The 27,189-nt window shown below is 42.0% G+C and overlaps 2 protein-coding genes across 3 annotated transcripts in view; one reads left to right on the top strand and one right to left on the bottom strand.

Annotated features, from left to right (window-relative positions):
* GPR89B (G protein-coupled receptor 89B) overlaps positions 1–27,189 on the top strand; it is a 46,492-nt gene that overhangs the window by 8,165 nt on the left and 11,138 nt on the right. The window contains exons 6-14 of one of the 2 annotated variants that reach the window (XR_004841503.1): positions 1,296–1,416; positions 1,671–1,751; positions 4,987–5,096; positions 6,369–6,457; positions 6,857–6,949; positions 7,302–7,397; positions 7,966–8,055; positions 8,638–8,703; positions 8,865–9,370. Coding sequence is in view for 1 of the 2 variants with exons in the window: in XM_009635200.2 (XP_009633495.1) it covers positions 1,296–1,416; positions 1,671–1,751; positions 4,987–5,096; positions 6,369–6,457; positions 6,857–6,949; positions 7,302–7,397; positions 7,966–8,055; positions 8,638–8,703; positions 8,865–9,071 (953 nt within the window). In the remaining variant the exon portion in view is untranslated. Of the gene's footprint in view, positions 1–1,295; positions 1,417–1,670; positions 1,752–4,986; positions 5,097–6,368; positions 6,458–6,856; positions 6,950–7,301; positions 7,398–7,965; positions 8,056–8,637; positions 8,704–8,864; positions 10,465–27,189 lie in introns of those variants that run through there. The other variant, XM_009635200.2, reaches the window with a different exon arrangement.
* PDZK1 (PDZ domain containing 1) lies at positions 10,831–18,105 on the bottom strand. The gene is made up of 8 exons (XM_035890746.1): positions 17,423–18,105; positions 16,863–17,115; positions 15,706–15,842; positions 14,220–14,415; positions 13,757–13,953; positions 13,060–13,254; positions 11,952–12,251; positions 10,831–10,926 (listed from the first exon to the last, which is right to left on the bottom strand). The coding sequence occupies exons 1-8, from the start codon at positions 17,630–17,632 to the stop codon at positions 10,849–10,851; spliced, it is 1,566 nt and encodes a 521-aa protein (XP_035746639.1). The 5' UTR covers positions 17,633–18,105; the 3' UTR covers positions 10,831–10,848.

The following is a 27,189-nucleotide window of genomic DNA, read 5'->3' as shown; positions in this document are numbered from 1 at the left end:
GATGGCAGTGTGCTGCAGCTGGGAAGCGCACCATCAATCAGGGCTCCGAGTCAGGAGCCCTGGGTGGTCTGCAGTTTGTTGAGTAGACCCGAGTTTGGGAGCTCATACTAGAATCAAGGTTACGCTTTACTCTGTTAGGTACTAGTATTCTGATAAAACTCTTCTCTTTAGCTGAGTTGATAAGGCATTCATTTTATCTGACCTGATCACAAGAGTAGAGTTGCTATGAGTATTATGGGGGAGCATTGCTTTAACCAGTGGAATGCCATGTCAGTTTGAAGGCACCTCTGTTTTAACTGCTGCTGTCTGACAGTGTGTGGGGCAAAAGGCCAGCGTATTGTAGCACATTCTGTAGCTGGTGTAAATCTCTATGCAGCTGCACATGACTGGGTGTCTCGGTCTCCCTTTGTGAAGTCTTTTTGCCTTGTTTTCATCATTTATTCCCCTTCTCTGAAGCATGAAATGTGGCTTGGCGCTTGGCCATCTCAGCTTTGCAATCATGTAAGCTCCAAATGTGCTGTGTGTGGCAGCTGCTCTATAACTAGCTCCCTAAAAAGTGAGTGATGTTTGATAGCACATGGCACTGTATCCTGAGAAGATGGGTTGAGGTCTGTGTTTAATGGCTGAGAAGGGTAAATGCAACTTCAGTGCTTGGTGGTGGTTATAGCACAGGCTTGAAGTTTATGCTGTATTATGTGGATATATGTTCTAGAGTCCCCTTGGTACTCGGGTGGAATGCCTTGTTGGTGGTCATCTCAACAATGTGTGCATGTCCACAGGATGAATACTGAACAGCCAGGAGCAGCATAAGCTTCCCATGCTCTTGTAACTCCACTGTCCTACAAGCACAAATTGCATCTGATCTGGAGGGGTCACTTCTACTGACAGTTGGCAGAATGGGGCTTCCTCTCTATGGTCCAGACATTTTTGAGCCAGTTTGGCAGGACAAACTGGTTTAGTAACTCTAATCCTGGTTATTGAAGAAGTGGCTTTGTGGAAGATGCCTCCTTTATAGTGTCTGGTGGATGGTCTGTCTTGCCACCTCAGCAAAATGCAATCTAAACTAATGTTTTATTAATTTAGAAACAAAATGTTGGCTGTTAGTTCCCTCCAGATCTGTCTTAAGTTTCTTCATAGCTAATTTCCCGTCCCTGTTTTTAAGTACTTCACATTACCTCTGGTCATTGCAGTGGGAAGGCAGTCAGATTCATTAAGGAGCTCTGTATGCGTGTTACGTTGTTGTGGAGCAAAGTGAAGAGAGCAAGGTTACTAATGCTGTGTTTTTCCTCTATCAGGAATCCTCTCTATAGAACAACTCATCAGCCGTGTGGGTGTGATTGGGGTGACGCTCATGGCTTTGCTGTCAGGATTTGGGGCCGTCAACTGTCCATACACTTACATGTCCTACTTTCTCAGGTAACCGCAGCCTTGTGAAATATTTTTGTCCACCTTTTTGAGATTATTATTCTGCTTTTCTTGTGGCATTGATTCAAGTTTTTTTCATAACTTTTTTTCTGAATCTTGCTACTGCCATGTCTGCACGCTAGAACCATTTCCATTGCTGAAGCATATTCTACTTGTACAGGCTTCTCTCTTCTCTGCTTCATGGGCATGTGCATATTTCCTCTGAAATGGGATAGCAGGCCTAATCGGGTATTGTCATTTTGCAGGAATGTGACAGATGCAGATATTCTGGCTTTGGAGCGACGACTTCTTCAGACTATGGACATGATTGTTAGCAAGAAAAAAAGGTGAGAAGGCAGCAGTAACATGAAATTATTTATTTCAAGGATTTTTAGTCAGTATGATACAAGATGGTTCTTGAAATTACCAAAATTATTAGCCCTGTCAGGGCTACGTGCTCCAGTGAAACAGGTGGCTCACCTGGGTGAGCTGTGTGGTGGTTCATTCTGGCCTGATAATGCAACTTCAGGCTTTTTCCCAGACATGTGCACTAAGTCGCACCCTTTCCTACTGCAGTGGCACAGATTAGGCTTCCAAGAGAAATTGTTACTCTGATGGCAGCTTGACTGGTCTGTAAGATGGGCACCTTTCTCTCCTGATGAGTGAGCGACCCTTGAGCCACTGCAGCTGGCTCATTTTCTGGCGCTTTCTGTACGGCAGTTGGCTCATACATACTGAGTGCTCTCCTGCTCTGCAGATCTGTTGTTTCCTGGTCAAATCTGAAGCAGGCTGGCATGCTAGTGTGGACACAGCTATATTCTTGCAAGTGGCAAGGTTGACATTAGTTAAGTTTTGCAGAATTGCAAAATGTTGTTAATGGGAATGTAGTGTAGAGTGCAAGCTTGCCATTAGAAGTCTGCCTTTGTTGCTTTAGCTTATTCCATGTACCCCAAGTGAAAAAGCTAGTTTTGGAAACAATGTAATTTCATTTACACTGGAAAGATTTTTGTGTGCTGTTACAAATTATGTATTACATGGCTTACTGCTTGTGAATATGCCGTAGTCACTGCAAAGGCTTGACTATTTGACACTGAATTCTCACAGCAGTCCCCCAAACTTTACTTTTGGTGTATTAGTGTTTTAATGGAACCTTTTAATGTATGACAAAGGAGCTTTTAGGTAGTCTAACCTTGCTGAATTAGTCACGAGCATGTGTATTTGCTGATCAGTATTAGCATATGAAAGTGTAGTTAAAGCATAACTTTTTTCTTCCCCTTTGAAAATGTTAAGTGGTGAACAAATGTTAACTAAGTATTTGTGGTCATATGTGAGACCATAAATAGTGAGAAAACTTCATTACTCAGGTTTAAGTGATTTAATTGACTAGGAGCATACTAAAATACTGGCTTTGGAGTTAAAATATATTCTGTAGTGCTGCTCCTGACTCTGTGCTCTTTTGTTTTGCACATCATTTTTGGACCTCTGGTCCAGGGAGGGTGATGTTGGGGTAAAAGTAAGGATGTCTGGGACTTGTAAATGACTAGCACTTTCTTGCCTTGCTGGGGCCAGGAAGTCTTCTGAATATAGCAACTTTGTAACCATTATGATCAGCCATATGAAGTGCGTTAATTGCTTGGGAATTATACTGAAGTTCATGTATTTGTGTTTAAAAACAAACAAACAAAAAACCCCAAAACTGTGTAGTCTCAGAAATGTGGAAGAAATAGCAGAATCTTGAGTTCTGTAGATTTTTGTTCTCTTTTTGCTTTGATGGGGAGCAGTGGCTTGCATAATTGGACTATTTGCTCCTATAAAGCAGAGCTTAAAAAGTTAGATTTGTATCAGTCCAAATGCAATCCAAATCAATTGGCAGAATAAGCAGGAATAGCAGTATTTTACAGTGTAGGGTAAACGCTGTAGTTCTGTAAACTGTCAGTTACTTGCTGGCCACCTTTTCAGTGCTACTAATAACTCAATGCATGCAAGGGTTGTCAGGCAATAGAACATACAGCTTTTTTGTTTTCTTGGCTGATCTTGACATTTCTTCTCATACCAACCCTTATTCATACTGGCTTCCTTGTCAGTAGGAGGTAATTGTTGAAAGTTGTTTTCCCTGATGCTTTTTGCACAGGAATTATTGTTTTCTCCTTCCTGAGTGTAATCAAGTAAAGCCTTATGGAAACTCGCCTCTAAGGTGGGCAGGTTCTTTGTACTGATCCTCGCAGGTATGACATAACTAAGCCTCAGGTTTGAAATGCCTAGATTCTGTGACACCATTGCTTCATTTTGCTTCATGTTAGAGTGAAATCAGCCTATCTGATGTAGATCTATCACATATCTACACGGGCAAAGTGTGTGGTTTTTGCCTGTGGATCCTTTCTATGAGGTGTTCAGAACTCCTAACTACTGTGGGGGTACAGAGATCCCTGTCACCTCTCAAAAGAAACATTTGCCTTTGTATATTTACAGCCTTATGCTTCACCTTGACATAGCTGCATTTTTGCTGCAGTGCTGTGGATCATTTTGGATGGAACGTGTGAATCGCATACTGGGAGGAAAGCAAGGATTAAAAATGCAATTCTTATATTTGGCAGATACTGGGATGGATTGAATCATTCTAAGATCTCTGTTATTTGTAGTCCGTGGCCATTCGTGGTTTTATATGTGTTATGTGGGGTGCCCTAAAGGTGTTTCTTTTGCTGGATGAGGAGGAGTGATTTTTTTTTTTTTTTTTTTTTTTTTAATTACACTGCTTATCAACAACCTTGAAGAGGGCTCAATACCAAATGTAGCAATACTAGCTGCAGCTACAAGAAAGGGCCTAAACACTGTCGAATCATGGATCGCCTTGACAATCCTATGAATAGTTTTCAGCTTTGGAGTGCATAACTGGCTCACAAATTTCAATGGGGAGAAATGTGAGGGGATGAGGCCAGAAGCCAGCACTGCTCGTGGGGATTATGCTGCAGTGCACATGGGAGTGTGAGGGACAATATGCAGCTGCTGCTGTAGTGTTGGAATTAGCTTTAGGAGTCACGTTCAGATTGCCTGAAGCATCCAGTGTTTCAGTCCAATAATGGATTTATGCGTTTCTGCTTCATAACAGCTTGTCATGCAGCCCAGTAGTGAGTGACAACATATCAGAGAGTGCTGCTGCATACCATCCAGCGCTCACAGTTCTGTGGAGGAGGCAGATGGGCAGTGATAGAGAAGAGGAGTTTAAGGGGAGAGGGGAGCATGAGAAGTCTTACGATTTCTGAACTTGAGATAGCACAGTCATGTGTCTGAGGAAAGGAAAGCAACTAATCATGTGACTGAGAAATTAATTTTAATTTTTATTTTTAATCAGGTTTAAATTCCTTTAAAGATTGAAGCAGGATCCTGAATGGAAGTCTTGGGAAGCGTCTCACTGAATCTCGCTTAATTAGATCTGGGCTCTACTCCAGAACTAATCAAGATAATGTTACGAAGCAGGGGGGGGGGAGCAGCTGTTTGCAGTGAATTTAGTTTAACAGTGTCTTCTAAGGAACTGGTTTTTGGGTTTACTTTATTCCTAAGGACTTGTATTTTTTGTTCTTTCAGGATAGCAGTGGCTCACAGGACAATGTTCCAGAGAGGAGAAGTGCATAACAAACCCACTGGTTTCTGGGGAATGATAAAAAGTGTTACAACATCTGTTGCAGGCAGTGAAAGTATCCTTCATCTGCATGCTGGCACCTGCCTCGCGAGGTGGCTCCAGCTTTCTTCTGTTTTGAAAGGAAGAGTGTTAGTTGGGCCAGTTACAAAGCATTTGTTTCAACACGTCTTGGCAGTCTGAGCAAAAGGCTTAATGTCTCTAAGTTTGGTCTCTAGCACTGTACTGTCTGACCTTTTGCCCAGGGCTTGGGCACGTAGTTTTACTGTGACACAGCTGGGAGTCGTATGCTGCTGCCCTGCCCTATAAATGTGCTGTTGCATCACCATGGTTGAGGTGTACAGCAGGTCGTGGGACAGATGTGCACACTTTCGGTGTCACCCCATCACATCACAGACGTGGGAGGCAACTTTCTGTTCTGATGTATCCTCTGCTCATATGACTGACCTGCACACGTATTTTTTCTTGTAACTTGAAATGTGCTCTTCCAGGATGGAGAGCCTCTGATGTACTTGAGCAAAACAACGGGGCTGGCTGAGGTGCTGGAACAATTTACCTAAGCTATAGTTGGCTTTCTGGCCATGTTCGAAAGCCATGAGAAAAAGAAGGGTGGGAAGCAACTTGATCAAATAAATTGTTCTCATGATATAGGCTGGCCACTGGTGCTATGCCAGTGTGACAAAAAGGTGGATAGGAGCAGGTGAACAGAAGTTGTTCTGCCCATGCAAAAGGGATGGAAGGAATCTTGCAAATTACAAGGGTCTGTATTTCTGTAACTTACAGTTGTGTACCAACAGTTTCTGCCAGATCACCTAAAGTGTGCAGTTTGTGTATTTAAGGCTGAGGACTGTTCTTCCTCTCCTTTCACACTAGCTGTTAAAATCAGAATTTGGCTATTTGACTAGACTCTTCATAATAACAGCTAATTTCTTTGGGCAGTTACTCAGCAGTTTTGTTTATGGAGATGATGCAAGAGTGACGTATGATGATGCACTTAAGTGTCAAGGGACACTGATCAAAGTGGAGCAGCAGTCTTCGAGAGCTCTGGTGCTATTCTGCGATGTGTTTCCCAGGCAGAGGAATGAAGAGCTTGTTGCATGACTGTGTCCTGCCTGCCTTCTTAAAATGGAGTAGTGTGCAATACACATATCCTTGAGGTTTCTTTGAGTGCGCTCTTAACAAGGAGCATTAAGACTGAATCAAAAAAACTGATCTGGACCAAAAAAGTGGTCAAACCATTAAATGTGGCCCTTGGGCGGAAGGTGGTCAATGTTCTGGTTTTAATTAAGAATTTGTGACATGTTCTAGCCTTGACTATGCTGGTTACCAGATCTGTCCCTTATCCAGCAAGAAGTGGATGCCCTAGAAGAGCTGAGTCGGCAGCTTTTTCTGGAAACTGCTGACTTGCATGCCACAAAGGTACATAGCAAAGTAACTGCCCAGTTGGGTGTTGGGAGGCCAGAGTAGTTTGAAAGAGAATGTATATTAGAAGAAGTTGAAAGCAGTTCGGCAGGTAAATGTTTTGATGTCATGGAGTGAGGATCTGTTTCTTTATTTGGGGTCTAAATGGCTGTTTTCTTCCAGTTCAGATACATACTGGGGTATGCCCCATGTACCTAAAGCCATTCAGAAGCTTTTGAATTAAAACTTTTGAGTCCAGAAACATTTGAATTAAGAGGTGTAGAAGGATAAAGCTGTTTGCTAATATTGGTGCTCTGTTAAAATTTTGTATTGTGGGTGATTGTGGAAATGATACTTTTTTTTTTTTTTGTGTGTGTGTGTGTGTTCTGTTCCCCCTCCCTCCTTTTGTATTTCCAGGAGAGAATAGAGTACTCCAAAACTTTCCAGGGAAAATACTTTAATTTTTTGGGTTATTTTTTCTCCATCTATTGTGTCTGGAAAATCTTCATGGTATGTAAATGTTTTAATGTGTTTTACATGGACATATGCAAACATCACATCCTGCATAGATTAAGCTATACATGCAGTTTATCAACTAGTGTTCCAGTTTCCTTAAAATCCTGCTTCTGGAAATTCTGAAAGAAACTGGCTCTTGGCTGAAATAAAGCCCTGGGCCTGTCTTTTTGTCTAGAGCATTAGACAAGCAATTCGTATATGCATGCATTTTGCACCTTATCAATCTGACTGCCCCTTGCTCCTTTCCTTGGTGATAACAAAGTAAGAGTCATGCATGTGTCTCACGTGTAACAGTGAGTACGCTTTTATTTTCTCGTTTGAATGTAAATCCATCTCTCTCTTGCAGGCAACCATCAATATTGTATTTGACCGTGTGGGGAAGACTGATCCAGTCACAAGAGGAATTGAGATCACTGTAAATTATCTGGGAATCCAGTTTGATGTGAGACTTTATTAATTCTTACAGCCTTTTCAGCAATTCCTATCTTATCTAAATAAAATCACACTGCTGATAGGGAGAGAGTGATAGAGCCCTTAGAATGTGTCTCTGCCTTTTGGCTTATTGAGGAGGAAGAGAAAATGCACCATGAACTTTGCTTTCACACTGATTTTATGCTGGAATGGTAATATGGTTTTACCAGAGGTGCAGTGATTTGCTTGTTTGTTTTGGGCAAATGGAAACAGGTTACTCAACTTGCTTAGATGAATACATTTAGCTACAGAATAATTATGTTTGCTTGTGCACACATATGTTCTGTCATTTACACTTTTTAAATGTATCCTTGTGAATATGGGGTTCTTTGTGATTGGTGTAAAAATACCTGTTTTTCTCATGTGTTTGGACTAAACAATTGCTAATTATTTGTGAAAATGTCTGTTATATAAACCTCTCTACAATGGCTATCCATACAATTAGGAAATACAAAGACCCTGAAGAATCGGCAGATATGTAATGTGGTGTAAATGGGGTTAGCTTTAGAGATTTAACTGTATTCTTCTTGTTGATACAGGTGAAATTCTGGTCTCAGCACATTTCCTTTATTCTTGTTGGAATAATCATTGTTACCTCTATCAGAGGATTGTTAATCACACTTACAAAGGTAAGAGCCAGGACTCTTATGTGGTTTTGGACCAGGAAAGCTGTTACCAGATCTTTAGCTTTAGATGGGACAAATACTGTGTAAACTTTCAATACACATTTGTGTTCTAAATATCTGAATATAAATACTTGCAGAGGGAGGAAGGTAGGAAAAATACCTTCTGCAGTATATTTCCACACTCAGTTTCTATTGTCGTTACTCTTGGGAAGAGGTGTAGTTGTTAAATGAGATGGTAAACGTAAGCAAGGGTTCAAAATGATGCTGCAGCCAAGGCTTATTAGTAAGTTTGATGAGATGGTGATTAAAAGAATTTAGATTGCTTAATATGAGCTGCTGGTAGGACTGGAAAGGCATTAACTCAAGAGACATGTGACTCTGTCTTGACCTGACTTTTGGTACCTAAGCTTAAATTTCAATATATATCATAAGACTTTTACCACTGGCTTGGGGTATTCATGTTTAAGACTTAAGACTGAAGGTTTCTAAAAGTAGGGTACAGGGAACCGTCCAGAAAGTATGCTTTTTATTGTTTTTTTTTAAAATGATTCCAGTGCTTTTTTTTTTTTTTTTTTTACTTCCTAGTTCTTCTATGCCATTTCCAGCAGCAAGTCCTCCAATGTTATTGTTCTGCTTTTAGCACAGATAATGGTGAGTATCTAGAACTGTGGGCACGCCTGTATACATTTATGCATGCATATGTATTTTTGTGTGTATACATGTACACATAATAAAATCTTTGTATGTTGACCCGTGTTAGCCACATAGCCAACTGTGAAACATTATTTACTTTGTCTTTTTTTAATTTACAGGGCATGTACTTTGTGTCATCAGTGCTTCTGATTCGGATGAGTATGCCTCTAGAGTATCGCACTATTATTACAGAAGTCCTGGGAGAGCTCCAGTTCAACTTTTATCATCGTTGGTTTGATGTGATATTCCTAGTTAGTGCACTGTCCAGTATCCTCTTTCTCTATTTAGCACACAAACAAGCCCCAGAAAAGCATATGGCCCTTTAAGTATGAACTGCAGTCACACTCTGCCCTCTGTCCTTTCAACTGCACTGCTGTAACTCCTGTGGACTGCAAGACTTGAAGAGAACCAGGACTATTCTCTGTGTTCCAGCAGTGTAGCTGGCTCTTTGAACTTCCACACATGTCATCATCAAGCTCTGTGGCTCGTTTTGTTAAGGTGCCACAGCTTGAAGGAAAGGAGATGCGCATATTTAATGTGAGATGGTTCATTGCCAAGGAATAAGGGCAATCCTTGGTACACCACTATCTAGGGGCATTGGAACTTGCATAGTAGGCTGTATGAGGTAAGACCTCTTACTGTTAGAAGAAAATCTTTATAGAAGGCACCGAGGAAATGTGATTTTTCTTTTGAAAATCAACTCATAATTGGGATTCAGAGGATGGCAATTCTGGAGTTGAACGTTTGAGTCTGTGGAATTAAAATAAGCTTTTGTAATATCTCATGCGAGCATCACAGTTGTCTTTTGTCAGCCCCAAAGATTTGGCTGGAAGTGAGCTAGAAAGTGGCTAGGATTTGCTGCCTGGCAGAAGTAGAGCGAATTTCCCTCCATTTCTGTATGGAATGTAGGTGCTACTTTGTATCACTAGCAGCTACTGTTCTTAGGAGATTAGCTTTCTATTGCTGCGTCTCAAGTTTTTCTCTCCCTGTATAAATGGAACTGAGATTTTGGATTCCTCTTTGCTAGAGTTCAGTGTGAACTCAAAGACCACAGCTATGCCTTGTTTACCTTATGCTACAAATTTGTTTACCTTATATCCTGTAAATTTGGTGTTCCTCACAACCTGTGTATTCTTCTACAGTAGCCCATTTCCCCTTCTTGATGTAGTTCAAGGCATAAAAGTAAATCTTTTTCATGTGACTTAAACTTGTAGCTTCCCATAGCCAGTCTCCTAGGCTTTGTTTGTTTTAAAATTGTGCTGAAACATAAATCATAGATGGTAAGAGTAAGACCTGGGAGGGGGAGGAAATAGCCACTCTGAACAATTTATTGCTGTGTTGTCTTCAGCATACAGCAAGGAGGCAAAGTATAGAGCAGCAGTATCAGAGCCGTTTATGTCACATTCAAGACAATGTGGTCTGGACTTGGAGTTAGACAAACCTGCATGACTGAATTTTGTATGCTATTCTAACTACCATGATCCACAACTGTATGCAGAGAGACAGTAGTGCTTAAACGTCTTGAATTATGAATTATGAAGTTAGCTTAATGTTTGAAAAAAATTTCTGCAATGTTAGTAGGAGAGAGGAGCGTAATGCACAGAGTATATTGGCCTATGCCATTTCACAGCAGTTGTACTGCTGTAAGTGTAGGATAGAAGAGTCGCCACAGAGATTGAGTTGATGGACTTTAGTTAGGGGGAGAACTGCCTCTCCTGGGAAAAGGGGAGAAATCAGTTGCTCTTTATTAAGAGCTTATCCTTAAAAGGCTAAGGTGCTTAGGAATCTATAAAATGTTTCCGCCTTCTGCTGCAGTATAACTTAATTATATACTTCTAGTTATTTAAGTCTTTACAGAAGTAAGTGACTAACTGCCTGCTTTACAAGGCAGAAAACCAATGAAGTGCAATTGCAGTGTGTTAAATGAATGCAAGTTACACTAAGTGTTTATTTCAGGCAGCTGCATTTCAGCAAGAGATTGCAGTCCTTTACAGGTAGGGCACTCCTAGGAATAGTCAAGTTCTGGGAGGTGTAGCAGCAAAGAATGATTGAAGAAAGAGGATTTGGAAGGTTTCTTTTTTGTTCTTCACATAGTTTGTCTCCTTACAACTTCGTGTCATCATTGTTGTCACTGTCTGCTCTTGTAGAGGCAGCTGATTGTGAAGAGGAGGATGAGCTTGCCTGCAGAGGAGTAACAAATACGTTCTGATTATTTTTAGTTTGTAAACATGCTTGATAGTCTGCAGCGTTATGAAGGACTCCTATTTTCATCTGCACTAATCATGTACTTGTTTGGATGGCAGAATGAGCCAACAAATGTGATTTTTTTTTTTTTTTTTTTTTGTTGTTGAAGCACTTTTTGGTTAAGTACATTAGGAGAGAAATTTGTTCAATAGAGGTTTCCTATTGTTTAATTCCCATACCTGCTGAATTTGCACACAAAAGTGGTGCTAACTTCAGATCTGCAAAGTGCAGCTTGGTGACTAAGAAACTTTTGAAAAAACTTGCAGCTGGACATTTACAGACAAGGCTAATGAAAAATGAATAGGAGACAGTATTGGTCTTATTCTTCCTTGTCTGTCTCTTTTGCATGATCAGAAAAGCAGCATTTACATATTTAAGGCTTGACCACACAGAGGGTTCAAAATGACTGTCTCGGGAAGAAATACCTTTCTGCTTTTCTGCCTTCTGCCATGCTTCAGATTCTTTCTAATGGCATGAAGTGAGTAAAATAATTTTGAATTAGCACATGTCCTAAAAAATGTTGTCATAACCTATTGGTTGTTCTTCCTTCTACAAAATTACCTGTTTTGAAATATTTCACCTGATTTCCCCAAAACTGGTTTATGCTTTTTGGTGTATTTAAGCACTTTTTTCCCTGCACTTTCAGGATTGTATTACCTGTTCCCCGTCTTCATTAAGGATTACAGTATTTGGATTATCTCGTTCCATAAAATCTCTTGTATGTGCATCCTTTCTGTGTTTTAATCTTGCATTAAAGATACTCAACTGTATTATGTGTGGGGAAAGGAAGAGTTGTTTATGATAATCAGACCACAGCTTCCCTTTTAATAATGTAGACCGACTTGTAAAAATCCAGGCTCAAGTTAAAAATCCTAGCTCAGGAATACATACTAGCTGAAAAAAGTTTTTTTTCCTGTCCCCTCGATGGTCCCTCAACGTCTACATAACGCAGTATTACTCACCCTTTCCCTTGGTTCAGGTGAGTTTCTCTCTGGCTTTGATGGATGGTTTTCTGTATGAGCAGGAGGTTCAGAAGTATCATGGACTGGATCTTCCATAGAGGCTGTGATGGGCATGTTCTGGCCCTGGGAATATTTGTAAGCATCTTTGCTGCACACCAGTAGTGTTAGTCTGTCACCACTATCTTGGATTCTTGCCACCACTTTGTCATAGGATTCATTCATCACATTCACCCCATTCACTTCCACCAAAAAGTCGTTGTTTTCTACACCTGCTGTGTCAGCTGGCCCGTGGCTTTGTACCTGCAAAGGCAAGTTCCAACCGTGGTATTAGCATAAAACCTGGAAAGATGGATTAACAACTGATGGTTAGCTAGACTACGGCATTACTGAATTCCTTACAAGCTGGCAAAATAAGCATGGGGAAGCGAAGATTTGTGGGGCAGAAATTAATTGGGAGAGACAATAGGCCTAGACATAATGAACATGGTATCCATCAGTTTGAGATTTAAGAGGCATCTTGATTTTGATAGACTTTTGTTACAGAAATGTGGCATGGTAGAATCATGAAGACAGGTAGAAAACAAATTTTTCTTATTATTTGCAGGTTCCTGGACAGTAACTTCAAAGTTAACTTTACTACATTTCACAGATTCCTTAGCGGAACCCCTCCTCTCAAGAAAGCTAAAGGCATAGACGTAATTTGAGACAGTAAAGGTTTGACTTTTGCCAGCTGTGAAAATCAGGGAAGGGGGATAGAGTGGGGTGAAAGTCTCTCTCTTACATTTAGGATGTTATACAATCAAAAAGATCTATTTAAAATAGTAATTTTAGCATGCCAGCCTCATGAATAAAAGCAAAAATGATGCAAAAGCTGGATTACCCTTCCCTCTAGATGTCTAACAGAATGAGAAATGTTTTCTGGTGCTTATTTTTTTATCTTGGTCCTACAATGTCAGTCTGACTATAACAACTGCAGCTCTTATCTGGGAGCGCTGGAGAAGAGACTTGTCTTTTGTGGCTTTTCTTGAATGTATTTGCAGGACGGAAGGGAGGAGGCTGTCTGACAGACTATGTGAGCTTTTCCTTGTTCCTCATTCTACATTAGTACCTCATTGATGAACAGTCCAGGCTTGTTCTTGATCATGTTTAAACTGAAGCCAAATCCGCTAGGCCCCTTCACCATCTTGCAGATTCTTGGCTTGTGGTTTACTTTCTGCTCAGTGTGCAACTCTGCTCTTTCCTCCACTTTAGCTGGAGTTGGATCTTGTGCTTTGTAGTAGTATGAGAAGGGGGAAATTTGAGCCTGAAAAAAGTGACAAATAAAACTTTGTTAACATAAAAACTGTTGTGAAATCTGTATTAGGCTTTCATGCTCAATGTATTCTGTTTGAAACCTTTTTAATGACTGAGACTTGCGCTGCAAGGAAGAACTCTTTGCTATTAATTTCTGGCTGAGTGGAGAACTGCAGTGTTGATCTGCATGAGAGGGGGAATTTTATTACTCGTTCATAAGTGGTTACACAGATGCGTAGCTCTGAATTTGGTGTCTTAAACTTCTAACTTTCCTTGTGGTGTGTTTAGAATTGTTCCAATAGTGCCTATAAAATTGTGAAGATGCCAAAAATTTGGCTGTTCAGTGACCTGCTGCATGAGTGCAAGGGGAGTTGCAGTAAATGTCTAAGATACACCCGTATTTCAGCAAGTTGAGGAAGTGTCTGTCAGAGCAGACTGGCTGTTTCATTGCTGCATATGTCTCTTCATAATGATACAGTATCAATTCTTAGCAGTAATTTGCATTTTCTTACCAGTTTATACATGGCGTCAGTCTCCTTATCCACTACCAACAGTGTGGTTTTTGCCTCAGACTGCTTAATTTTTCCCGCTACGCTTTCATGATCCAGACCATCCACTTGCTCGCCATTGACAGCTACTAAGATATCGTTGTCTTTGAGACCTGCCTTGGCTGCTGGGCTCCCAGAATCGACATCCTTGATTACGTGATCTAAGATCAGAAGGGAAAAAAGATTGATGTGAAGGCATATGCTTGGTAAGTTTAAAGACACTAAAATGCATGGCAAAGGCTGCTAATTGTTGGATTTGGACTTCAGGTTGATACCATTTCCCTGATGTAGCCCTGTTTGCAACATGTCTGTAGAGGACTTCTCCTGGATGACCAGTAAGAAGCCAAAGAAAATGAGGTCTGCAAACCTTGTACAGGAAGAGACTATATAGTGAATGTCATGGTCTGTGTGGTAACTTGGTTCTTACCACCAGTGTTTTGTTCCAACCGTAGATAAAAGCCATAACCGTTTTTTCCTTTGTGGATCTCAATAACTCGTGGTTTGAGGGGAAGCAATCTTAGGTTGGCGCTCTCTTTGCTCAGTACCATCTTCTGGCTTGAGTAATAGCGGTCTGTTTCTTCATTTGAAAGTAGAAACATAACATGACTTTCAGACTTCTTTACCTGTAATGGTACATGTACAGTCTCAGATGTCACCCCTTCAACAACATGTGGGAACTGTAGATACTTTGGTAACTGGTGAACTGGTACATAGTGGTGTGTGGGTGCTGTTGATGAATGAGCCACAAGGTGTAAGCCATGCTACTGTAAGTTGTGTGGTTTTTTTTTTTTTTCTTTTCTTTCTTCAGTCAGAAATTTGGAGCATGACAAGATCTTGGGCATGTAAGATCCAGCATATATATGAGGAAATTTTCTGCATTTCTTATTGTGTTCCTGACCTCGAGGGAATTGTAGAGTGCCATGAGGGTGGCATACAGTGCCAGTAGAATCCAGTGGGCCTCAGTAGATAGTGCTTTGGCTTATCTAGAGGTAGGACTCTACAATACAGACATACCATGCCATCTATACCACTACATTAGATTATAGTGACAAGAGTCAAGTTTCTATTGCTCTTGGTCCTCTTCCATCTCCCTGGATTACTGATTCTGAAGTTTTGGGATATTTTTTTTTTTTTGCCTGTTCAACCTCTCCAAGTCCATCTTTCTCATATTACTTTCTAGTCTAATGGGTGCCATCTTTACTCATCATAACCAATGTCACTCTCCTGCTGATGTTATAGCAGCTCAGCAAAACACAGGTGTTGCACGGTTCTGTAGTTAGTCGTGTGCACTGAATTGTGATGCTGGAATGCCAGAACATATACTGCCTGCCTCATGGCTCTCTGGAATCTCTTCAGCTCCAGCTGCATTTTAGCAGTGCCAGTAGTGGAAAGCTGGAAGCCTCATTAGCAATGTTCTTTGCAGCTGAGGCCAGGTAGTGAAATTACTTGCACAGTAATTTTCATTAGCTTGGGACATCTTAACAGGAGAAAGGAACTAGTGTCTAAACCCATGCATTTTCCCTGTTCCATGCTCACTGTATCATCAGAGTTTCCCCTCTTCCTGCCCTGAAAACCACATTTGATCGCTTGCCCTCTTACCATTAGGAGTATTTCCAGGACTTTCTAGGGACAGAGCATGATTTATTTAATAGGGTTCCTGGCAGCAGTATAGTACTGTTATTTAAAATTCTTTGGCCTGTCTTGATGGCAGTATTCATTCAGAGTCAGTTCAAGAGGCTGCTTGACAAGCAGAGCTAAAGCAGAGGGGTACTGTGCCCTGTTGGTGATACACAAACAGTAGCTTCCAAGATTTACTGTGAAGCATTCGAATCAGCCAGAGCTGCCTCCTCAGTAACCCTGATGGGTTGCTATGAAAGTGAGCCAGAACAGAAGATGAATCAGCATACAAATACCTTTTCTACCACTTCCTCATGTGTGTCATTTTCCACGTTTTTTCCATTGATTTCAATCAGACGATCGTTATTTTGAACACCAGCCTTTGCAGCTGCTCCTTGTGATGAAAGCTCTACTATGAACAACCCCTTCTGTCCTAAAATAAATGAAAACTCATTACACAGCGCAAGTCACTGAAATATGCCTGAATGTAATGGTTAAGGAAACTCGGCAACTCATGTCCTTAGAGACTCTTGGTCTCTGCTTATGTGCAGATTACAGTGGCACCACAAACCTTCCACATAGACACACCTCTATCTCTTATTCTGTTCTGGAAAAATCACTTCTGTGGGGGAGGGAGGCATTTGTTCACTATCTTCAGCTCAAACAATCTTATTTCTCTATCAAGAGTGTCAAAGGGGCTGATTAAGATAGCTGAAAGGGATTTGATTCCTGCCTGCCTTCCTCCTCCCCCCCCCCGCCCCCCCCCCCCCCCCCCTCCCACTTTGAAGCAAGGAGCTGCTTTTATTGTTGTTTTATACATTTTATACTTTCCTGTGTTTGGAAGGCTTCCATGCTTGGTCTGTCAGTTATATTGCATTCCAAAGTACCCTCTTTAGAGGTGATGCTTTCTAGAAGACTTCCCTATTCTGTTGACTGGCCTTGGAAGAAAGGCATATGTGGAAAAGGTTAAAATCCCTTGCTTTCTAAATGAAATAACTTAAAAATGAGGAAAAGTGTTTATTATAGCTGTCTAGAACCTTGTGTGCTGATTCCCAAGGTGATTTGGAGGAATGGAACAGGACTTAATGTAGCATCTTGAGTGTGTATCTAGTATTTGAGCAGGGACTGCAAATTTGGTTTTGGTTAAGTAGGCTTAAATAACAACCAGAAAATGGCTTATTATTTTTATCTCTTCCTCACCGCCCCCCTCTTGTCTCCACCCCATAAGAAATGTGTATATGCTGTGCAGAAATGGACTAGAGATGGATCTGAACTCATCTTCCTGCTTCTTTCTTACCTTCTGTTAGCAAGAGCAGTTTGTGCATCCCTGTTGGCCCCCGTGCGTTAACTGTGGTTGCCTCTGTTCCTGCTGCCATGTATACACACACACATGTATATGATGTATATGTATACATCCCCTCTTGCCCCCCATCTCTTCTCCCCAGGCTCTCACCTTCTGTGGTTTTCAGAGAGAAGCCATAGCCTTTCTCCTCCTTCACTAGGTAGCAGAGCCGGGGTTGTGGAACTGCGGTGATTGCTCCATTGGCCATGGACAGTGGGGACTGCTGCTCCTGCTGCTGTTCTGTTGACACCTTTTGACCCAGCTCTTCCAAGTTCACTCCCTCCTTTTCTGCCTTTTGGTAGGATGCATCATCCAGAACAAGTAGTACAACAGAATTCCCGCTGTTTTTGACAATCTCCACCACCTGTAGTGGACAAGGTGAAATGGCAAGCAGATGCTAGCCTGACTGACCTAAAAGCTCTCCCCAGGAAGGGTTGCGCTGTCTGTTTTTGTTGTCTCATCCCTCTGCTTATGCACTATGGAGGCATCTCAAAGACATTTCATGCCCATGGTGGGTAATGAATGATGCAGGGAGATACTCAGCAGTTGACTTAGCTCTTGGATTTCCTAGCTGAAGATGCCATAAAAACTGGGAGAGGAAGCTTTGCATAGTGACAGTGGGTCTGTGTAGTGGGGGAGTGGTATGGATTCCAGACTAAACAGAGATGTACCTGTGCATGTTCCTTCTTGTCTACAAACACACCATTAACCCTGAGGACTCTGTCTCCATCCTTCAAGCCAGACTGTTCAGCTGGACTGTTCTTTTCCACGTTCCGGATGAGATGTCCTGCTGTGTCTTTCTCTATACGCAGGTAGAATCCATAGCTCTTTTGGGGCTTTTTGGTCACTTTACATTCTCGGGGCTGGAAAGCAGAAGTCATCTCTACCAGACAGGATGGAAAAGATATGTGTGAGTAAAACGAATAAGCTTACATAGATATGTTCCCTCTAAATACTTATTGAGACAGTTTGCTTCAGAATTCTTGGGGTTTTGTTTCCCAGGAAACCCAGCTGTGCAAAGTTGAAGCTAATTAACAAGGCTAGGGAGAAGAAACCAATCCCTTTTCCCCCTCCCTCCTGGCTTTTCTTGTCTCCCTATCTCAAAGGAAGTTAAGCAAGATGCAGAACTGGAAGAAAGAAGTTGTCTGCCTGTGATAACATAGTGAAAATTGAGGTGAGGATTTAATACCAGAATTAAGTCTTACAGAGGAAAAATAAGAGCAGCACAAAAATACTGGAACGCTATAGGAAAGTTATGTGACAAAATGGGATTTCACAGAATCTCAGAATGGTCAAGGTTGGAAGGGACCTCTAGAGGTCACGTGGTCCAACCTCCCAGCTCAAGCAGGGCCACCTAGAGTCAGTTCCCCAGGACCAAGTCCAGACTGCTTTTGAATATCTCCAAGGAGGGAGGCTCCATTACCTCTCTGGGCAACCTGTGCCAGTGGTCAGTCACCCTCACAGTAAAAAAGTGTCCTTACATTCAGATGGAGCCTCCTGTGTTTCAGTTTGTGCCCATTGCCTCTTGTCGTGCCACTGGGCACCACTGAAAAGACCCTGGCTCCCTCCCTTCAGATATTTTTATACATTGATAAGTTTCCCCTGAGTCTTTGCTTTTCAGGCTGAACAGTCCCAGCCTCTGTGGGCAGCCTGTGCAGATGGATGAACAGGTTGGATCCAGGAAGGACCTCACGGTCATAACCAGGCTTTCCTGTTCTTAATTATTTTAGCTAGACAAAATTAAGTTTCAGGAAAAGACATTGTAACTCGAGTCTCTGTGGGAGTGCATGGTTTGCATTGGAGGGTGGAAAGCAAGGACTGTAAAGGAACTAGGAAGACCCTTGTCTCCACTTATAAGGCTTTTTTTCCTTCTAGCTGAGTTCAATATCTCTACATCATACAAAATCATGCACTTGCTTTATTTCTGTGTCCTTCAGAAGTTACTGGTAGAGTCAAAGTTCTTGGAGCTGTCTGTGTTTGCCTCTGAATCCTAATTACTCTTTGCTTCTGCTACGAAGCGGAACTAACAGAGCTATTTCACTTTGGTGTATCATTATATGTGAGGCTTGGGTAAGATATGAACACAGGTATTCTGAGGTCTAACAAAAGTGTGGAATACTCGGGCATACACCTCCTGACAATGGGAATGCGCCATCAGGTAATCACTTGCAGGAGAGGTAAATTAATGCTGCCTGGTCTGTGTGGAAGAAAACAGAGGAGTTGAGACAGTATGCTTATCTTGCAAGCCTCATGTAAATCCTGAAATGACCATAAAGCCTCAATTTGCTGCCTGACTAAAACTTTGTCTCCAATCCTGATGACTTTAACAATGACATGAGATATAATCAATATAAAAACGTGACATTGTGTGAGAAAGGGAAGAAATTAAACTTGGTTTAGAAATTACAGGCTGCTGAAGTAACTGCAATAGTTTGACTCAAAAGATTTCTCAATGAATTTGGGATAACCAGAGCAGAATTTTTAGTCAGTGTCTCCAGGGTGCTGTGTTACTTCCCTGGAGAAGGGGAAGCTGGTTAAAGAGTATACTTGATGCTGGGGATTGCTACCAGGTTGCTATTAGGCAGTGACCTTTGTTCTCTGGAGGTTTTGGAGCAAATCCTCCTAGAAGCTGTGTCAAGGTACATATATCTAGGACAGGAAGGTGTTTGGGATCAGACAGCATGGATTTACTGATTTTTATGATACCTGATGAACCTGATAATGTTACATGATGAGTGGACTGGCTCTGTGACGGACAGCAGTGGGTGCTGTTCACCTTTTGCAATGACTCTGATACAGACTCCAGTACAGCCAGTGTAGCCAATTTGTTGCCATATCTGCTGGATAAGCAGACTACTAGGTGATGCAGAAAGTTGGCTGGGCCATGAGGTTCAGAGGGGCTTTTGATCAATGGTGTATAATCCAGCTGTTGGCTGGTTATTAGTGGCATTCTTTAAAGCTGGTACTGGGGCTGATACTGTTTAACATCTTTATGATACCAACAGTAAGAGCGAATACATCCTCAGTGAGCTGATAGATGATACCAAATTGATGGGGAGCAGTCAATAGGCTGAGCTGATTTAGGTTTTGGAGCACATCATGTTTAAGGACACTGGGAGCACTGGGTTTGTTCAGTCTTGGGAAGCGAAAATAGAGGGAAGATCTTACTGGTGTCTTCAACTGTTGAACTGGATTGTGTAGAGAACACAGAGCCAGACTCTTCTTGGAAGTTAACAGTGGTAGGATGAGAGGCAACAGACACAGGCCACAGCAAGGGAAATTCCAATTTGACAGCCATAAGGACAGTTTTTCATCTTGGGGGCTGTCAGATACTAGCACAGGTGCTCAGAGGGGCTGTGGAATCTCTGTCCTTGGAAATACTTTCCTGGATGGGGCCCTGGGCTACCCAATCTAAGTTGGCCCTGGTTTGTATGGGGCATTGGACCAGACAACCTCCAGAAGTCCCTTCCAACCTAAACTCTTTTGTGCTTTTATGATGCAATGAAACTCTGGTTTGGGTGATGCATATCATTAGCAGGAATACTATGTACTGCAAGTAAGCAGTAGTTGTGATCAGGGAACAACTCCAGTGATAGTTGTCTTAGGAACTCCTGCCGAAGATCCATGATGACAGAATAACAAGGTGAATGAACACAATTTCCTCCAGTTGGAAAGTCCAGGTAATTAGAAAACTTGAGTCGTATTTTACTGGAAAGATTTTTTTCTGCCTCTCTCTACGGAGAGAAGTCTGTCAGAAGCCCGAAGTTGTGTTGCAGAGATTAGCCTTTAATTGCAGACTAAGAAATACTAACAAAATTTGTCGGTTTGCATGCAAAAATTTAGTTGCAACTCCGTGGTTTTTCTTCTCTTTATATCACCTGTATGACTCATGTGGGGGGGGCCTTTTTTCTTTTCCTTTTTTCACAAGTAGCTGGCAGTCAAATCCTTCCACAGCAGCAGCCTTATGCAGCACCACCTCTGCGGCTACCCATGCTACCGACTGTTTGCTATCGACACTGAAAGTGCATTGCTGAGGTTAGGTGGGCAGCATATAGCACAGTATGGATGTGTGGTGGGGGTTTGGCACAGATGTCACTGAAGCTGGAGAACAGAGGGAACTTCAGCATGCAGGGATAGGAAGCCTGCAGGTGATGATTTGCTTGTTCCCCTTGGTCAGGTGCCTGGGGCTTTTCCGAGTCTCTGTGTAGTTGCACTGGGACTAACTCCATATAGGATAGGGCATATGGATTGCCTTATTATTTGGACATTGTTTGGAACACGTCAGACTGTATTGATCACAGCTACAACTCAAAGCAGTTTTTCTTGACAAACACTGGGAATTTATGCTCATTCCTGAAGTTTAACATGCAAAACCAGTTAACCATGTACACAAAGCTGAAGAAATGGTAGGCTTTTATGGGAAATATTACTTCTTCATATTTAGAAATGGAAGGACAGTTACAGTGCCCTACATACTACTCCTTTTTATCCATGAAAACTTTACATGCAAAATTATTTGGATTGTGAAAAGGAGTTTTCTAAGGGAAGAGGGATTAGCAAAAAAGGAATTTCTTACCTGTATGTCTGCGTGGAGCAGCCTTCACAGGAATTCTCTTTTGCTGTCCCTCCTGTGGCTATACCTATAAGTAAGGCTGGACTTTGATTGGGCAAAGGTTGATTTAAAAGATGATTTATTTAACCAAGTTTCACTGAATATGTTCAACACCTTGATAAGCTGCCTTGTCCTTGCCTGCAGAAGTACTAATCACATGCATTTCTTAGCAGCTTTGAATTTTGTTCTACTGAGAATTATACTAAAAAAACTTAGTCAAGGAGGTCATCCAAGGCAAGCCTGATCTTTGCTCTGGGCAAGAGCCTTCTCCAGCTGTAAGAAATGTCTTAAAGGGAGCAGGTTTGGATTGTGGTGGATTGACCTGGGCCAGCAGCATTTGACTGCAAATCAAGAGGCTACCGATTCAAATCTGTGCGCCCTGTGTTGGATGCCAAAAAGACTGTGATGGGTTAACCTTTGCCAGCAGCCAGATGCCCACTGAGCTGTTCTTGTTCCCCTCCTCAACAGGACAGGGGGAGAAAATAGGATGAAAAAACTAGAAGAATTCAAGGTAAGGACAGTAACTCAGAGATACAATGAAAAAATGGGCTCGTGATTGAGGGGTGGCCCTGACTGTTGAGGCCATCACACATGTGAAACATGCACTGCTATCAAGTGACCCATGTGTGTAAAGTCTCCATGGAATAGAGGGAGGGAGGTAGGTGGCTGGGATAACAATATGGTGAGGCCTGGCAAATTGGCTATACTGGACCACTGCTCTGAACTTGCCAAGGCAAGTGCTATGTGATTACCATGGTGGAAGCATCTACTAGGTGACTGGAAACATACACTGTAAACCTTGCCGTTGCTTGAAATGCCATCCTAAGCCTTGAAAGTCAAGTGCTGTGTCATGGTACCCCAGAAAGAATTGATTCAGACAGTGCAACCCGTTTCTGAAATAACCTGAAATACACTCCTGGGCCAAGAAACACAGCATTGATTTGGTGCATCGCATACCCTATCACCCACAAGCCTCTGGAAAGACTGATACAATGGACTGTTGAAGACTATGCTGAGAGTATAGGGCGCTGGGGAATGGAAGCAGTGGGACATAAATTTAGCAGAAGCTGCTTGGCTGGTTAACACCAGATGATTTACTATCTGCCCTGGTTCTTCCCAGTCAAAGCCCCTACATACTATGGGAGTAGATGAGGTTCCCATAGTACATATACGTAAGTGGCTGGGAAAGGCAGTGTGGGTTGCTCTCCCTTGGGCCAAGGAAAGCCCATTTGTGCAATTGTCTTTGCTCAAGGACCCAGGTGCACTTGGTGGGTAGTGCAGAAGGAAGTGGAAATCTGGTGTGTTCCTCAAGGAGATTTATCCCCAGGGGAAAATAATCCATAACTTGACTTGGATGATGTAGGAAGTAATACAGCAGGAGTCACCTGAACCAACAGAGAATGAGCCTCACAAGGAACCATGTGAATGCAGTGCTGACCCAGCCCAAGCAGTCTTGGTGCTCAACAATCCAACATGCTGCTTCTCCCGTCTTGAGTGATCTCCTTGGCAGATAGGACCAAAGTCATTGACTGTTCTTATGGATATTTGGGGGTGGGGGAACGTGGAATGGGGCGTAATATTTGTATATATATCAAGGGACAAGGTATAGTGTTAATGAGGATGTATAAACCTGACTATTGGATGTAAAGATGGCTTAAGTATGTAGTATAAGTTGTAAGTGTTGGTAAAAAGGGATTTCAGGGATTAGAAATGGAATGATAAAGGTTTGAGTAGGATATAGAAATTAAACAATGTATGAATGGAACAGAGGATATTTAGATGTATCAGCTAATGTGTGACCTGAGCATGATGTGGATGGTATGAAATAAGGGGTTGAGATTGTGTTGGCTCTGGCTGGGATGGAGTTAACATTCTTCACGGCAGCCCTTGTGGTGCTTTGCATTTGTGGCTAAGACAGTGTTGATAACACACCACTTTTTTGGCTGTTGTTGAACACTGTTTGCTTCCTCTCAAGGCTTTTTCTCCTCCATGCCCTCCTAAGTGAGTAGGCTGGGGACGAGCAAGAGGTTGGGAGGGGAGAGAGCCAAGACAGCTGACCTGAACTGACAAAAGGAATATTCTATACGATTTGATATCATGCTCAGCATTAAAGGCTTGGTGAAAGGAGGAGGAGGGGCAGATATTTGTGGTTATGGTGGTCTTCCTAAGCAACTGTTGTGCATGTTGAGGTGCTGCTTCCCATGAAGCAGCTAAAGATCTGCCTGCTGATGGGAAGTAGCGAATGAATTCCTGTTTTTCTTTGCTTGCATGTGCAGCTTTCCTTTCCCTATCAAACTGTCATTATCTCAATCCATGAGTCGTCTTGCCTTCCTTTTTTCCCCATCCTGCAGGAGAGGAGTAAGAAGGAGTCAGGGTGGGTGTTTGGCTGTTGGTTGGGGTCAACCCACCACAAGTGCATATCTTGTCCACTGGCCGTAAGCATGTGAAGGATATGCTTGTAGACAGACTGAACTGATGGTGTTCCTAATGAGGGGGGAAGCTTCCAAATTTGAGGTCTTGGTATACTGAGATACTTAATGAATTGACCATGCAAAGTTCTTGTTAAAAAATCTCTTTCAATTTTAGAAAGCTTTAAAATGACTTATTTTCCTCATTAACTTGCTGCAGAATTGGATTATTAGAAATAATACCTGTGTTTTCCTTGGCTGTCTGTTCCAAGTGCTTAATTCAAAGGAAAGGTAGTAGAAATAAGCATAACCTAAATGTGCTGCAGCAGAATAGTCATCGAAGTTATAAAAGCCTTACTGTAATCCACTTACTCTAAGTGGATTTGCAAGCCTCTTGTCACTAGGAGTTGTTCTTCTTTGTATAACATACTATCTAAAAACCTAAGTGAGCCCCAATTTTGTAAGCACCAGAGAAGTCAAACCCTGCCCTGTCCTCTGCTTGCAGTCTTTCAGGCAGATAAGACAAAGACTTGATCAGGAGGGACATAGAGAAAGGGCATCACAGTGGCTCATAGTTTTGCAGCTAAGCACAGTGCAGTTGGGCACACATACAAGGTTCTCAGGTCAGCATGCAAGGAAACAACACAGCATTTGAAGCAAGATGTATTTTTTTATTGTAGTGCCACTGCGATAGTCACTTGAGGTCATTTTGGGTCCAGACAAGATTTTTCAAGAATAAGGTGCTACACAAATGTAAAATGTTAGCGAAACATAGAAACATTCTGTTTGTAGGAGGGAAAGTATGGTTATGTTCCAAATGGGAAGGAGGTGAAGGCTGTGCAGCAGTTTCAAAAGGCTTTGAAAAGAAATATGAGGGAGAGAGGTCTAGCAGTCAACAGAATACTTAAGCTTCTGGCGCGGTGAATTATGAAGCGTTAGTAAATACAAATGGCGAGGGGAAGGCTCTTTGTGCTGAGGCTGGTGGTTAGCCCTGGGGCCATGACAGGAGGCTGAATGGGATGCTGATGACTAGGTGCAAGGAGGATGTATCTCTGTGTGCATTCAAGAACGGGACACTACATGTCCTAGAGCTGATCTTTGTATCTGTGGGGCTGAGGTGTAAATTGTATGGAAGGTGTACTAATGCATCCGATGCTGACAAGCCCTTGAGGCCAAAAATTCAGAAATTCTCCTATCCTTCCACCAGTAGAATGAAAATTATTTAAGAATGGATCCGAGTAAAGGCAGCTTGCAATATCTCCTCTTCTGGTTCTTAAGCCTTTTGGAAGAGTGTTGTCAAGCATATTCATACAGCTACAAAAATGAGGAACCTAACTAAAAAGCCCCTCTGAATTCACAGTATTCTTATATTGCAGGAGTTGGCCACAGTGGCTTAGGTGGTGAGGTTCTGTAAGCACAGGGACTAGACTTAGGGGGGTCTGCTTTCTCCAAGGTATGTCCCTTTTCATCTATAGCCTGGCTGTCATAATATAAGGACCTTTGTTCCTATCCTCGTTGCGTTCTCCTGTGGGTTAACATTTACAAAACACTTTCTATCATTCTTTTTTCCCAAAGCTTTTCTCATGTTCAGCTAGAAGAAACTCTGCACTACTTAGCTGTTACCAAAAGTTATCAGAAATAATAGTTTTCTAGTAGTTGTAAGTGATCACGTGGTTTCCTCAGCATGTTGGTAAATGGAGAGAAGCACATCTCACATCTGAAGAGTATATACAGATTTATGCCTGAGTTTTAAAAAAAAAAAAGTGAGGAAAAAAAGATGTAGCTAGCCTCTGGATAACTTCTAATTTTTTTTTTTATAAGCAGGTTGGATTTGTTTTTTGTTTTTTTTTTTTTTTTTTTTTTAAATTCTGACTCACCAAGGTTGTGTTAAGAGATGGTGAAGAAACTAATTTCACGGCTGTTCTACTGGATGAGAGGAGTAGAAAACAGAGCTGTTAATGAAAGATTGGTGAAGTAGATCTTTAATGTTGATAATAGAAGCGTAAAGTTACAAAGGTCACTCAACTAAAAGGTGCCTTTTGTTATTAACACAATTGTACAAGAAGTCCAATCCTAAATTTGAATGAATATAGTTCATATGTTTGATTCTGAAAATAAAGGTGTGCTCAAATCATATGCATCACTGTTCTATTAACAAAAGGTTTATGTGGATATTTTGCTGTAAAAATATTCCCTCTCTTAAATCTTTGCGATCTGGATTTATACCAATCACAGCTGAACTTTCTTGCCTGTGAGTGTATACATGCCTTAAAAATAAATTTAATGAGTTTTTCTAAAGAGCGCTTGCCTGCCTATATTGCCTCCTGTATACTTGCTGACCACAAGCTCGCTAGTCTCCTTGCAGTGCCATCCTTTGCTTGGATTCATAACAAACTGGTGAATGAGGATCCATTTTCAAATGCAGCATGTCAGGAGAAGACAGGACAAGGGGTAATGGTTTTAAACTAAAACAGGGCAGGTTTAGACTGGATATAAGGAAGAAATTCTTTACAGTGAGGGTGGTGAAACACTGGCACGGGTTGCCCAGAGAGGCAGTGGAGGCCCCATCCCTGGAAACATTCAAGGCCAGGTTGGACGGGGCTCTGAGCAACCTGATCCAGTTAGCGGTGTCCCTGCTTGCTGCAGGGGGGTTGGACTAGATGACCTCTAGGGGTCTCTTCCAGCCCAAAACATTCTATGATTCCATGATTCTAAGACAGGCTTATTCGTGTCCTCTGCTGACTCCAGCTGGGACGGTTGCAAAGCTCTTCCTCTGCTCCCTGCAGAAGATGTTGTCCCTGCAGCTGAGTTCCAGAAAGGTGCTGTGCCTGGTCTAAGCCACCGCAACCCAGTGTATTAATAAGAGGCAACATCACTTTCAATTCATATTAATATATGCAAGGCATATTAGTGCCACAGCGATGGCAGGGAGCTGTGATGGCTGAAGGCTGTGATTTGCAACCTCCGACAGGTAGAGATGCTTCCTGAAGACGTTCCCATCCGAGGGGGCAGCGGCCTCTTCAGCTAAGCCTGTCCTTCCACTGCTATGTCTGGCAGGGATTGTGAATTGGAGCCTTGGACTGTGTTAAGGTCTCCTTCAGTAGAGTAATATAAAGGCATATTTTAGTTATTCTTGTATTTAAGCTGTTCAAAATCAGTGCAGCCCTTTCCCTTTGCCCCTTCTTTTGCCAGTAGTGGTTTTTCCACTCCAGTTTGGCAGGTATTATATAAAGCACTATGTGATTTGGTAATAGGAATATTTGGTTCACTGAAGTCCTCCTTAATCACGAGGCAAAGTCCATTTGAGCTACGAAATGAATATTCATCAGTCATCCTGCACATAGCCAAGTGGTTAATTAATTCTTTCTCTTCTGGTGACCGCATGCTCCTGATACAGTAAAGAGAGTCGGGGAAAGAA

Source organism: Egretta garzetta, unplaced genomic scaffold (genome assembly GCF_000687185.1).
Source record: "Egretta garzetta isolate BGI_Z169 unplaced genomic scaffold, ASM68718v1 scaffold383, whole genome shotgun sequence".
Taxonomy (NCBI): domain Eukaryota; kingdom Metazoa; phylum Chordata; class Aves; order Pelecaniformes; family Ardeidae; genus Egretta; species Egretta garzetta.
Note: the sequence above shows the minus strand (reverse complement) of the source record. Positions and strands in the feature narration are given on the sequence as shown.